This window comes from Anneissia japonica, unplaced genomic scaffold (assembly GCF_011630105.1).
Source record: "Anneissia japonica isolate Jap-2015-1 unplaced genomic scaffold, ASM1163010v1 scaffold288053_len460827_cov147, whole genome shotgun sequence".
Lineage (NCBI taxonomy): Eukaryota > Metazoa > Echinodermata > Crinoidea > Comatulida > Comatulidae > Anneissia > Anneissia japonica.
In genome coordinates, this window is record NW_022725151.1 from 155780 (window position 1) to 169765 (window position 13986).

The 13986-nt window shown below is 35.0% G+C and overlaps 1 protein-coding gene across 1 annotated transcript in view; it reads left to right on the plus strand.

Annotated features, from left to right (window-relative positions):
• Nucleotides 1-11482, plus strand: part of LOC117112670 (E3 ubiquitin-protein ligase RNF14-like) — a 17889-nt gene extending 6407 nt beyond the window's left edge. The window contains exons 5-11 of the mRNA XM_033255790.1: nt 1309-1428; nt 2355-2537; nt 3521-3620; nt 5856-6017; nt 6383-6564; nt 7880-8048; nt 9868-11482. Coding sequence (XP_033111681.1) covers nt 1309-1428; nt 2355-2537; nt 3521-3620; nt 5856-6017; nt 6383-6564; nt 7880-8048; nt 9868-10089 — 1138 coding nt within the window. The 3' untranslated portion in view covers nt 10090-11482. The remainder of the gene's footprint in view (nt 1-1308; nt 1429-2354; nt 2538-3520; nt 3621-5855; nt 6018-6382; nt 6565-7879; nt 8049-9867) is intronic.
• Nucleotides 11483-13986: the final 2504 nt, after the last annotated feature.

The following is a 13986-nucleotide window of genomic DNA, read 5'->3' on the forward strand; positions in this document are numbered from 1 at the left end:
TAGGCCCTCTCTGGCGTCATGCTATTCTCTCTAGGCCCGTGTAAATTTGTTATCTGCTACGCTGTCGTTGGACCTCTTTCTTGTTAATGTTACAGCAGTGTTATCCGATTAGCTAGCCTACCCTAGGCTAGATACCTAGCTACTTTAGACTACAGGCTAGCTAGGCCTAACGTAATATATACAGTATACTGTATACGATGTATCGAGGCCCCTAATTCCTATCGTTATTAATATTCTGTCTTAAATACACGAAATATACTTATCTTGGATTGTGATAAAATATAGGTTGAAGACTGACGACATTATGCAGCTGCTACTGTCGAAAAAAACCCTGTTGTTCTCAGCAACAACTGCATTGAAAACTAAACTCCGCATTGCATCTCTAAACTTCGCGGTACCCCCAACTTCGCAAATGCCACCCCAGTAATGGCGCCGACAATAGAGGGCGACACTCAAAAATGTTCTTTTGGATAGGTCTATATTCTTGGTTCTTTGCAGCGCTCCTGAGGCATTATGTACTGTACACTGGGCTTACAGTTTATAGTCCTTATCCGAGAATATTTGTTCTGCCACCAGAACCATAGACAAGCCTGCTTCTTGAACCTGCGCCGATATTATGGCGGTAGGTTGCGATGCCTCTGCTTTAACCACATCTACCGCATGTCAAGTACAGATTCTGTCGTTTCAGTTTTAATTACTGGAAATATTACATCAGCAGCAGTTTTAGGCTTTGACATGTTGTTATTAGCCGATATATCAAGTTTTCAACTCATCATCGTTAATAAGCTTTGTACAATTTTGGTTACTATGCACTCCCGTATCCACCCCTAGGAAATTGTCTATCATGATCATAATGCAGTGCAACCCCATCTGCTCCCTGGAAGTACTAAAGTGGTACTGCCTTATAATTCAGCATTATTTCTCAATTGCATTTAAAATCATTCCTCTCTAATTGTCTACCCATCTACCTTGGTTTTTTCGCTTGAATATGTAATGCTTATAGGAATAGAGTATGCAAAGTAAAAAATTTCAATGTAAAGGTCAATCTTATTTCTAGTAAAGTATAAATGTAAACTGATTTATTTAATAAAAAGAATTCTTATTATTTCCATTGTACAATGGCTTTTTCTGTCCCCAATTAATCTGAATTAATTCCATTAAAAAAATGTTTTGGCAATATTTTTTTAGGAGATATTCTCAACCAACAACAATAATTCTTTTCAGAACTATCTATGTGGTGTACCACAAGCATCAGTATATATAATATTTTTATAATTTTTCTTTAATAATGAATTAATTTTCTTTTAGTTTTCTTGGAATCACAAGCTGTGTTATGATTGGTCGATATTCCACCAATGATGACGGCCTTGATGAAAGAGTGTCAACTGAGGTCAATGACTACATGGAAGACATGATTAATATGTTGAGGTAATGCAATATTTAAATATATTTTTATTAATTTTTTAAAAATTATTTTCTTCAATTATATTGTGTTATATGATAGCTTGTTGAAAGGTGTTTCTCATACAGTCTTTTAGTTAAATATTTTGCTTTACAGTAATTACTGACTATTAGGAAATTTAAAGACTATCAGTCAAAAAGACAGGAAAAAGCTGATATATAATTTAAAGATTTATGCAAATAAATATAGAAAATTATTATTTAACTGTCCAAAAATTGGTAAATTTTTTTCTGAATCAAATTTTTAGTTTGAAGTTATTGATAACTTACTTAAATATGCAAATTAAGCAATTCAATTTTTTTTTTACCTTATTGTTGATAGTACAAAGTTGTCCCTTTAAGATTGGCTGATAGTACAACTTTAAGATTACAGTAATTGCATAATGTAGATTTAAATTTTTCTTTTTTTTGGTATAACGTTGTGTATCATAAAACCGGCCAACCATCCTCCTATCTGCCCAATCACCTCCCCACCCACTCACTCACATAGCAGGATGCATGAACGTAACATGTCATCTAGAAATATATTGATAGTACATTTTTAAGATTTAATTTTTTTCTCAATCAAATTTTTAGTTTGAAGTTAATAACTTGCTTAAATATGCAAAGTAAGCAATTCAGATATGAAATAATTTTTTTTTAACCTTATGGCTGATAGTACAAATTTAAGATTACAGTATTATTGCATTAAATGTAGATTTTACACTTTTTTTTTATTGAGCATGACATTGTGTCTCATAAGATTGATCTATCGACAAACTGGTCAACCATCCTCCTATCTGCCCAATCACCTCCCCCACCCACTCACTCACATATCAGGGTGCGAGAATGTGACATGTCATCTAGAAATATTCCATTTAGTCTATATAAAAACTCAACAATGTATATTTCAGGTATGACTGTCAGTGTGAATTGAAGCAATTTCTTCAAGAGACCCATGAATGTGGAGTTTGCATCGAGAGCAAACCCGGTGAAGAATTCTATCGTTTGAATGCTTGTTTGCATCATTTCTGTTACGATTGTTTCAATGCTTATTGCGAGTTGCACGTTGCTGCAGGGACTGTCCAGTCTTTGACGTGAGTTTTAAATATTTCAATGAATTCGAACTTGCATGCACGGTAAAGTTGAGCTGATTATACTTTATTGCTGTTGTTGTCATTGTTACTTTTGTTGACCTGCTGTTGTTGCTGTTGGTTCTATTGCTGGTTTTTGTTGCTGTTTCTTCTGCTGTTGCTACTGCTTCTGCATCTGCAGCTAATTGTTATTTTTAAATAATTAAAGGTGTGATGTTTTTCCTGTTGTTTGCTGTTGCTGTTGTTGCTGCTTTGTTGTTAGTGCTGCTTTTGCTGCTGTAGTGGTTTTGCTGCTGTTGCTATTTTTACTTTAAAAAATAATTTTAATTAGTGCTGGTTTCCTTGCTTTTGCTGATCTTGCTGTTGCTGCCATTGCTGTTTCTGCTGTTGTTGCTGCTGGTTATTTTGCTGCTGATGTTGTTGCTGTTTTGCTGTTGCTTTTGTTGCTTTTTCTGTTTCTGCTGTTGTTGCTGTTGGTTATTTTGCTGCTGCTGTTGTTGCTTTTTTGCTGTTACTTTTGTTGCTGTTTCTGCTATTGTGCTTTTGTTGCTGTTGCTGCTGCTGTTGTTCCTGTTGCTGTTTCTGCTGTTGTGCTGTTGTTGTGCTTTTCTTGCTGTTGCTGTTGTTGTTGCTGGTGCTAATGCTGTTGTTTGCTGCACTGCTATTGCTATTATTGTTAAATAACTTTAAGTAGTTGTTGTTGCATCTGTTGCTGCTAGCACTGCTATTGCTGCTGCTGTTTCTTTTACCAAACAATTTCCAACAGGCTTAAATTAATCAACACATGTAAACTAATAACACATTTAGACACCATTAAACATCTTTCTTTCAATAACAACTCTTACAATGTTTCATTTTTGAATTAGATGCTCATTTTAATATGATAGATGTTTTGAACCTTCATGCACTCTGCAGTATAATAGCGAGACATTATTTCATTAATGGAAGTTGTGTGTTATTTTATCTCCCTGCTCAACATTTTCCAGTTGTCCTAATCATGAATGCAAAACACCGCTGCCACCTGCACTGCTACGTCAGGTCCTTGGAGATGAAAAATATCAGAGATGGGAGCGACTTATGCTGCAGGTATCAATGGTGATGATGGTATTGAGAATAATAGCATTTTGATTATATACCTTTATATGATGATGATGATGATGATGATGATAATGATGATGATGATGATGATGATGATGATGATTGAAAAAGTATAATGACCAGCAACATGGTGATTATGATAAAGAAGATAATAATATTGATTTAATATTGATAACGCTTTAGCTCACGCTATTATATTCTTCATAAAAAAAATATCCCAACATCCATGGTTCCCTATCACAGTGGTTGTAGTACATGCATAAGTGGTTCACTTTGAAAATTGACTGCAGTGACTAGTGTGGCATAGCGGGTTTGCTTGCGTTTGTGTCTACATTTCTAATGTCATCAAGCTTCATGATGATGATAAGGTAAATGTTGGAAATAACCCTGCGACTGGCAGCTTTTAACTAGGTTGAGTTGCACTCGGGCATGGACTTATTCAACAAATTTTTCTTCTCCCCTTAAAATGTCACATCATGTTCAATCAGCTGCCACGATGTGCACTTTCGTCTGTTCACAATGAGAGGGGCTGAATGCACCTGTAAAGTGGTTTAACCCCCTAGTCTTCTCAAAGGATGTACAGTGAGCACGAGCCACTTGTGTACACTGGGCCTATGATTTGGAGGCTTTATTCTAGAAGATTTCTTCCACCACCACAACAAGCATGCTGTTCGATGGCTGTAAATTGTGACACCCCTGTCTTATTTGACTCTTTGTGTTTATAATGAAAGTAGTTTAAGGTATCAGTATTCAGTTGATTTTGGAATGGAGCCTAATAGGCTGTCAGGTGGCCACTGAAATTATAAGTGGATATTTCATAGGTTCAATTGTCTAATGTATATGCTAATTATGTATATGTAATAAAATATGTATTATGTAATAAAATACGTATTATATAATAAAATATTTGAACCATTTGACCTTAGTGTGTGTTCTTTGTTGTAAACTCAGGGTAGTAATGTTAAGTGCATAGGCGTAGATCCCTGGGGATGGGGGGATATATCCCCCCAATATTTGACAAGGGGGATGGTCCATTGTATCATCCCCCCCAATATTTTGATTTTGTATGAGATAAAATGGAGCTTTACACACTTCAAAAGACTGTCACAGAAATAATTTTGCACTGTCTTATGCGCTTACAAAGATGAAAATTAGCATAATGTATTAATGTTGATAACAAAATTATTTTATCTGGTACCAATCTAAGCTCTTTCCTTAGATGTTAGATGTGCTTGCAAAGAGAGCCACATTTCACACTGAAGGGTGTGTACGACATCAGTAATGTTATGTCAATTCCAAGAATGTTTAAGGTTATATCGGTTGATGAGGAATTTATTGATTAGGCCTATAATAGCAAATTGCATCAATTTATTTTGCAAAAACAAAGTTTCCAGCTTCAGAGTGGGGCACATCCCCTGTCTGCACAAGGGCACACATTGGCGCTAACACCAGGCGCGTAACAGGCGTCTTGGGTCAGAGTGGGTATTTATTTTCCCGGTTAGTAATTTACCATACCCACCCCACGCCACTCCCCATATAGAAAACAATACGACATCGGGCTTATCTTATTTATAATATAGGCCACACATGTGTGTTTGAAACTAAATATATGCATTTTCATCATGGTTTTATTTATTACAAACATATTATTTCACCATCAATACACGATGCCCTTCTTTTAGGTTAAAACAATCTATCTTAAATTTGTCTTCCTTGAGTTTGGGACTATTACAGTATGTGTTTAAATAACTTAAAAGAATAAACCTAAAAAAGCCCTAAAAACGCAAAATTTTTTTGTGTTTTTAATTCTAATTTCGTCGGAATTGATGAAAACTCCCTAAAATGTTTTTTAGGCACTTTCAGGGGATGAAAAGGGCATTTATAAAGGGGTGGGGAAGATTTTTCAAAGATTAAGATATTTTCCTCTTGTCCCCCAGTGGTTACGCCATCGGGCAGCATAGATGAAAGGACTTATGACAGTTTTTGAAGTGGAGAAGTGGTTGCAGGGTGTTGTGAGTCTGGTCATTATGATATCTTCCTTTTTATTCTTGTCTTTATTTTTCTCTTCTCTTTTTCTTTTTCTTTCCTTTTCTTTTCCTCTTCTTTGGCTAACACGCCAATCATCCCCCCCCAATGAAAAATATTTTTCTACGCCACTGGTTAAGTGCATAGAGGCACTATGTTGCATGTATTCTGATAAATTTGTTATTATTGGGGATCTAGAAAACTTTGGACAGTATAGAAGATGTTGATTGGTGTGTCCGCTGCCAGATGCCTGCTACGAAAGAAACACAAGGCGGAGCCAATGCTAAGGAGTCATTCTTTGCACACTGTACTTACTGTTTTTATTCTTACTGTACGAAATGCAAAGATCCCTGGCATGCTGTAAGTTTTATTCATTCATAAAAACCATTAATTTTTTTATCAGATAATTGGAAAGTTTGTAATGTGTCTAATTCATTTATATGAACTGTTTCAATAATAATTGTCTTATTTGTTTCCTGCATGTTTTTTTTTACATTTTTAAAACATTCGAATATTACTTAATAACTGGAGTAATAAAGAAATTCAAAGACAAGACTAATTTTTTACACAATTAGGTAATTGTCTTCTACCCCTCAGAATGGCTTGATATTTAGAAAAGTGAATTATGATTTGCAGGTGGTTATTATTATTATTAATTATTATTATTATTAATGTTATTAATATTTTTTTTATCAAGTATTTTTAATTACTATTATTTTAAATAGGGAACAGAGTGTAAAACTACAGTAGAAAAATTACAAGAATTGGAGGAGGCAAATAATTTACCGCGCGAGGAGCTGTATTTAAAGAGGTTACGACTAGCTCAAGATTTAGAATCTCAAGAAGAAATAAAAAAAATATCTAGAAACTGTCCCGGTTGTGGTGTACCAATTCAGAAAAATATGGGGTGAGAGCATCAGAAACTTCTTATTTTTTTGCAAAATTATTTTTTTAAAAGTCATCAGAGTGGGGTGGAAAAATAATAAAAATAAGATTTTGTTTGGTTATTTAATAGCAAATAGTTTTGCCAAAATCATCCAGACAAAAAAAAAAATAGAAAAAAATGTTATTGGTGAATGTAAGCAATGTAGTAATGGATTGTTAAATGTTTTAAATTATATAATAAGGAAGAAAATATACATATCTTATATATGGATTTTTCAAGGCAATAATGGTGAGCATAATGAAAATAAGAAAAACTTAATTAAATATTAATTTTTTGCGGCAGTGGGTGCGCTAATTGGGAAAAATAAATGGTTATTTTTATTCCAAATTATCATTATTGGCAGGCAGCTAAACAAGGTATAAAAATGTCTCCCCTAATGTTGGAAATTTTAGTGTTATACTATTTAATAGGACAAGTGGCAGTTCCTGTATGACACTCTCTGTTTTGTTGCAAATGCTGCACTTGCCGAAGTGTTTTTCAGGAGCCTAGAGTCATATTTTCTGTTATTTTCTTATTTTTGTTTAATTTAACCCACATCTTATTCTGGCAACTAAGGCGGGACACTTTTTATAACTTGTTTAGCGAACCTGCTGCCCGTCAATAATGATGATTTTGAATATAAATTAAGTTTTATTTTTTGCCAATTAGGGCACCTGCTACCACGAAAAAAAAATTGAAATTTCAGAAAAGTTTTTCTTTATTTTTTTTAATAAGGCGCTGCTGCCTTGGAATCTCCAAAAATAAAATATGTATATTTCTCCCTAATTATACAGATTTAAAACTACTTGCTAAATCAGATAAAAAAAAAATTATTTTAATTTTTTTTTTTCAGCCCTTTTCTGACAATCTTAAAAAACAAGTTTGTGAAATAAGGTATAAAAATAAGCCTTGTCTAAATGATCTGATAAATTCACACAAATCTCAAAGATTTTGCTGTCCAATGACTGTTCTTTTGCTTCAGACCTCAGCCAGCATTTCTACATCAATATCTCTTTAAATTAGCCGCGCATGCCGGTGTTTGCTGAATCCATCTCCACTCTTTGCGAGCATGTAATGGCACACACCGTCGTCCGACTTTGCTTTTTAGTGCTACAGTCATTTGCATACTGTAGTAATTCCTTGTAAACACTAACCGTCACATCAAACTCAACTGGAGTTTTCTGTAACAACACAGCATTTTATTCAAACAAGATGTACATCACACATTGAAATTCGTTTTTCTTTCAAATAATATATAAAATATGTTTAATGTATAATTGTTCTTTTATGTATTTAGGTGCAACCACATGAGGTGCTCACAGTGCAATATTGGATTTTGTTGGCGTTGCGGGAAAACAATTTTTAGTTATGATCATTTCTCGGATGGAAATTGTATTCTGTTTCCTGGACAAGAGGAAGGAGAGTACCTTCTACCACAGCTGCGAAGGCAGAGAGAGGAGTTACCTGTAAGTGTAATGAAATGGTTTTAATTTGACACTTGCAACAAGTCAAGTGTAACTCATGTCAGGATTCAATCTCTGTTCATATTTTCTTTGACAATAAACTGTTGTATGCCCTTATATAGTCATGATGTGCCTATATATGGTGATGATGTGATGTCATCACTACCATATTTAGGCATGTCACATGTTTTGTGAAATAAAAAATTGATAGTCTGGACAACAGGGCTTTAAATTAATATTACATCCATCGTGAATATTGGTCTCTATGTGGTTTAAATATGTTGGCTAACAAGAACACAGTTTATCTTAATAGATATTTTATCATTGTTGTTCATACTAAATTATTATAAAATGTCAAAAAAGAAATAATTGTTTTTCTGACTGATTGATTAGGTGATTGATTGATTCATTCATTCATTCAGTGAGTGAGTGAGTAGTTGAATGCATTTTCAAAATCAAAGCTATCCAAATAATGATACAAAATAAGATGCAAAAAATTTAAACTGTGTTTAGCTGGGCCATTTGACCACTCCCCTATCACCTCATTTTCCCTGCTCGTTTATGTTGTTGACTTGTATAGGCATGTCTGTCTATTAATATAAGAGGATATAATATAATATCACACAAACAAAAAACTATTATGTTTTTCAAACTTGTATCGGTCTGTCTAAGGAAAATATGAATAACATTTAATATCACAACAAAAATCCTAGAAGTTTCAGTCATTAGCAGACCTCTCAGAATACAAACGACAAGATTTCTGTGAATCAATGAACATGTTTCTTGGGGAAGACTTTTGAACACCTGGTCACTGTACCTTGTCTTTAGCTGTAATAGGTTATGTAAAAGAAAAATCTAAACTTTTCAGAATGTTAGTCATAAGTCAAAATACAGAAAACTGTTTGTCTTTTTATAGGAGGGGTAATGGTGGGAAATAAGGCTTCCTTCTGTTATATATTCACATGATAGCAATACCCCACAATTTGCTCTATTCTGAGTAATTGTTGCACCCCTTCCCCCCCCGGCACTTATTTCAAAATTCCTGGTTCCCCCCAGATGAGTGATTTTGCTAATAATAAAAGGTAAAGGTAAAGGTAGGAGAATAACCCATAACTTGCAGCGTCATTGTGCTGAAGCTGTAAAGAGGCGCTTCTTTGTAGATACATGTTCACATCATTCCACAACGACAGGGGCTGAAATGAACCATAACATCGGGGTAACCCCCTACTCTTCCGAAAGATGCAATGGGTTCTTTAAAGTGCACACAAGCCGGATGTATACACTGGACCTCCATTTTAAGTCCTTATCCGAGAAGAGTTGGTTCTACCAACCGAACTATGGGCGAGGATTGGCTGGAACCAACGCCAATGTTAAGGCTGTAGCTAGCGGCGCCCCTGCCTTACCGTTCGGCCACTCGACTCGCCCAATAATAATTAATTATAATAATAATAATAATAATAATAATAATATATAATATTACAGTATATAGCGCCTCTGCAAAAGGATGATACACTTCACAGTGACTAAAACCACCTAATATCTTTAAACAGAAATAGAATCATTAAATGTTACAATAGGTAATTGAATTTAAACCGATTAAATAAAATGCAATAAGAATAATTTACAAAACCTTACAATAACATGAATTTTCGTCTAAAATTTACAATTAATACATTGTTATGGAACAATTATTATTATTATTATTTACAATTCGTTAAAAATCAAGATTATAATTTTTATTTAGTTCTATAAAAAAAATATGAAATATATAAAAATAAACAAATTATGATCATCACAAACTTACAATTTGTTGTATTCTCAGGGGGCAGTAGCAGTCCGAGATGCGCTTCGAAATCCAGACAACATCCCTTTGATAAAACGCTGCCCAACGTGTGGCCAACAAAACCTAAAACAAGAAGGGAACAACCATCTAGTGTGCTGGTCGTGTAGGAGTCATTTTTGTTTTCAGTGTTTAAAAAGGATTCAGGGCAAAATAATGGACCACTTCAAGCCACCAAGTCCATGCAAACAGCATTCTAATTAACCTCTGTATAATGTACTTAGTCAAGATGAGTTTTAAAATGTAAAGATATATAATAAATATACAGTAATAAATGGTTGTATTATAAACACATATATACATATATTACTGTATTTAAAATAAAAATCATAGAACTTTAATTGCAAATACAGTAATAAATTTATTATAACACAACAAAGTACATCATAATAAGGGGACACCTTCAGGACCAAATAAAGTATCCTCTTAATAGAAGTGTCACCTGAATATGGGTTGGCCATTTTGTTATACTTTCCTTCTTTTCATGGCCAAAAAAGTGTCTCCCTAATAGGGGGTGTCCCAAAGTAGGTGTTCTACTGTATATTGTTTTATTCATAATATAATAAATATAGTAACATATTACAAACGTTTTTGGAAATTAGCTGACAAAGAAGAAAATAAAACAATGTCAGTTACAGGTATCCTTCCAATTTAAGCCCCTTCCAATTAAGTACCACCTCCAATTAAATACCAAATATCTGTGGCCCTGGTTGAATGCCTACTGTATCTATCATTAGCTCTTCCCTGAAATTATAGATTCTCTGTATTAGAGACCATGGTTTTGGCAGACCCAACTGAAGATCTTACCCCAATTAAATACCACTATAAAATATATAGTGATATTAATGTTTTTAAGTTTTTCTATAATAAATTGTGTTATATATGACATGCACATAGAAATAGTTGTGCCCTTTTGTGTACATTGTCCTGTTTACAGTATATTGAATAACAATAATTTTAGTGACAATGTTTAGTAATATGAGAAGACAAGTTAATATCTGGCTGCCATGAACCCTGTACATCAATTTTAAAACATTTAATGAATTATATTTTTTTTAGTTTTCCTCTAAATAGAGAAATCGAAAGACCACATTCAGTGCCCAGGAGTCCCAAGTCTCCCAGAGTAGAGTGTCCTGGAAATCGGCAGGGGGACTCAGGCACTGTTGTAAATTAGCAGGAATCTCCCCAATTTAATCCATTTCCCGCAGATTCATGATGATATTTGCATGCTTTTACAAGTTGTTACTACTGTATTATTAATTGTCTCTGCAGCAGTTATTGCCAATCTTAATGGTTATAGACATGCACAGCAAAATATATTTAGATGTCTTAAGGAAACTCATTTAAACTTGGGACCCCTGTTGTGTGTTGGTCTTTATTGTAAGAATTAGACACCAGAGACCATGGTTTCGGCAGACCAAACTGGAAAACTGGAAATGTTCTAATAATTTTTGTGTTTTAGGGCAGACATCAAAGTAATAATACATCAAAAGCCAATGTTTTGTGTATACAGTGCCCTGTATTTAATATCAACTTGGTGTTAGTAGGATATTGAAGTTTGTATTTTTCTAATAAAATGGATATTTGGGCAAGGTGAGCTCAGGGCTTGAAATGGTTTAATGAATCAGTAACAGCATACAGTATCCACTATGAGGATAATGTATAATATCGTGGTTTTGGCAGATCTAACTTAAAATGTTCCTGTCAATAAATAATTTAAAATATACTGTATAAAGATTTCCATGCAGTGTTTATCTCCCATGAGGAGCTTTAGGAGTACCCTGCTGATTGATTGATTGGATCTTTTTTGTATGGGTGGCCGGTAGGGCCACTAGAAACACTCGGCTGATTGATTAATAGCACTTTTTTTGTGTGGGCGGCCGCTGGTTCCAATATTGGATTGGATTGGATTTATTCGGTGTAAACACCAAGGATAGCCCACGAAAGTCTAGAAGAAGACTTATTTCCAGTGGGGTCCTTCTGGTGGTGATTGGGCAGTACACCGGGAGACAATCCCCTACTCTTTTCCGAAGAGTGTACTGCGTTCTTTAACGTGCACATGGGCCATAATGCACACGGGACCAATGGCTAAACGTCTCATCCGAAAGACGGTGCGCTATTAACTTGTATTTCAGCCCTCTAGCTGAAACATAAGGAGAGGCAGCGATGGGAATTGAACCGGGGACATAGAGATCTCCACGGTTCAGCGCACACACAGTTGCTACCACCAGATTAGACAACTGAGCTAAGCTGCTCTCTCAAGAAGTGGGTGAGATACTCTACTGCCTCTATTATACTGCCCTCATCGAAGCTTTCGAGATTACGAGAACTTGTTTCTTTTTAATATATGATAATATATATATATTCATCAAAATAATACACAGCATAAGATGATGTTTTGTGTATATACATTGCTCTATATTGAATTAGTAGGACGGTGTTAGATAGTAATGGTGATTTCAATAGAACGACTGCAGGACTTAATGTGTGACTACTGGGAAACGGTACACTAAGAATCAATAACAGCATGCAGTAACTGTACATCCATTCTAAAAATACTTGAAGTAAAACAATCTCAGTTAGATTGCCAAAAGTAAATAAAAGATTAGAAGTAGGTTTGCCAGCAAACAGTTAACAGTTTCACTGTTCCCTGAATTGGCGCAGCGGGAACAGTTTGTTTCCCAACTTTGAGGTCCGGGTTCGCTTGTGTCTTTGAGCAAGGAACTTTATCTGTATTGCTTTTCTCCATCCTGGAGTATAAAAATGGGAACCTTGTGGGATTGTCTGTTCCTGTGCCGATTACAACAGCAACATTTAAGCATGTATAGACACCGTGAGCGGGGACAAAAGTGCTTTGTATCTGGAATGCTTTGGTAGTTGGTCCATGGTTTGGTTTTCCAACCTTGAGTTTGGGGTTTCAATCAATCGCTGTGCATTTCGCTTGTCCTTGAACTGCTGTATGAATGGGTACCAGCAAGTTAATTGGGTAACCTGTGGTGGACTAGCGTCCCACCTAGGGGGGGGGGGGAACATCACACTCTCACCCACTTCAGGAACTGGGATAAGCTCCAGCCCTATTAGCTCTGGTAAGGATTTACTTTTTTTTTGCTGTGGGGGGTGGTAATCATTAAGGATGTAGACCCAATGACCGGGGACAGAAGCGATTCGTATGCTAAGAAAGGTGCTATATGAATAACAAAATAATTAAGGTGGTTGCGTTTATTAGTGCAAGTTTTGGCAGGGATAAGCATTTTTACCAATCTCGCCACAATGGGCCAGAAGATGCTGCATTATTTACTATTTAAATAGTAGGATATTTTGAATCTTATCTACCGTCACAGCAATACTCAATTCCAGTGTGAATGTTATTGCTAACATAATCGGTAAATCAATCAATCCATGGTTATAAGGCGTATATGTAATATAGTATGGTATGTGCAGTAGTATGATATCCGGGGCGCCACTGTCACAAAATTGCTTTGTGAGCAATTCCGAAAGATAATAGGCCTAGAAAAAAAAATGAACAATGATTGAACATTCCCAACAAACTATAGGCAATCAAAGTGACTTAATAAGTATAATTTAGTGACCTAATATAAGTACTATGAAAGTTCTTGCTTATGGTCGTATGGCAGTATGTAAAGTGTCGGTAGACACTAAAACCATATCAGACATGGTTATACTGGCATGGTTGCAGAATACCATTAGTGTTGAACTTACAAAAGTTATCAGCATTACCTTGCAATCTTTCGCATTATCATGTCACCACTACTGGTGTTTCATTATTACTTTTATACTATGTTATATTATCATATTAGTATATTGTTCTGGTTGCTGCTCATTGCTGCTGTTTTAACTTTTGCTGCTGCTTTTGCGCTGCTGTTACCGTTATCATAATCATCGTCATAATCATCATCATCATCATCATCATCATCATCACCACCACATATGTTCATGCCGCTGTCACGTGTCATCGTCGTATCAGTAATCATCGTCGTTATCAACATCATCATGTCATAATTATCATCACCATACCACCATCATCATCATCATCATCGTGATTTTATTTTTTTAAATCTATGTATTATTGTAATATCTTGT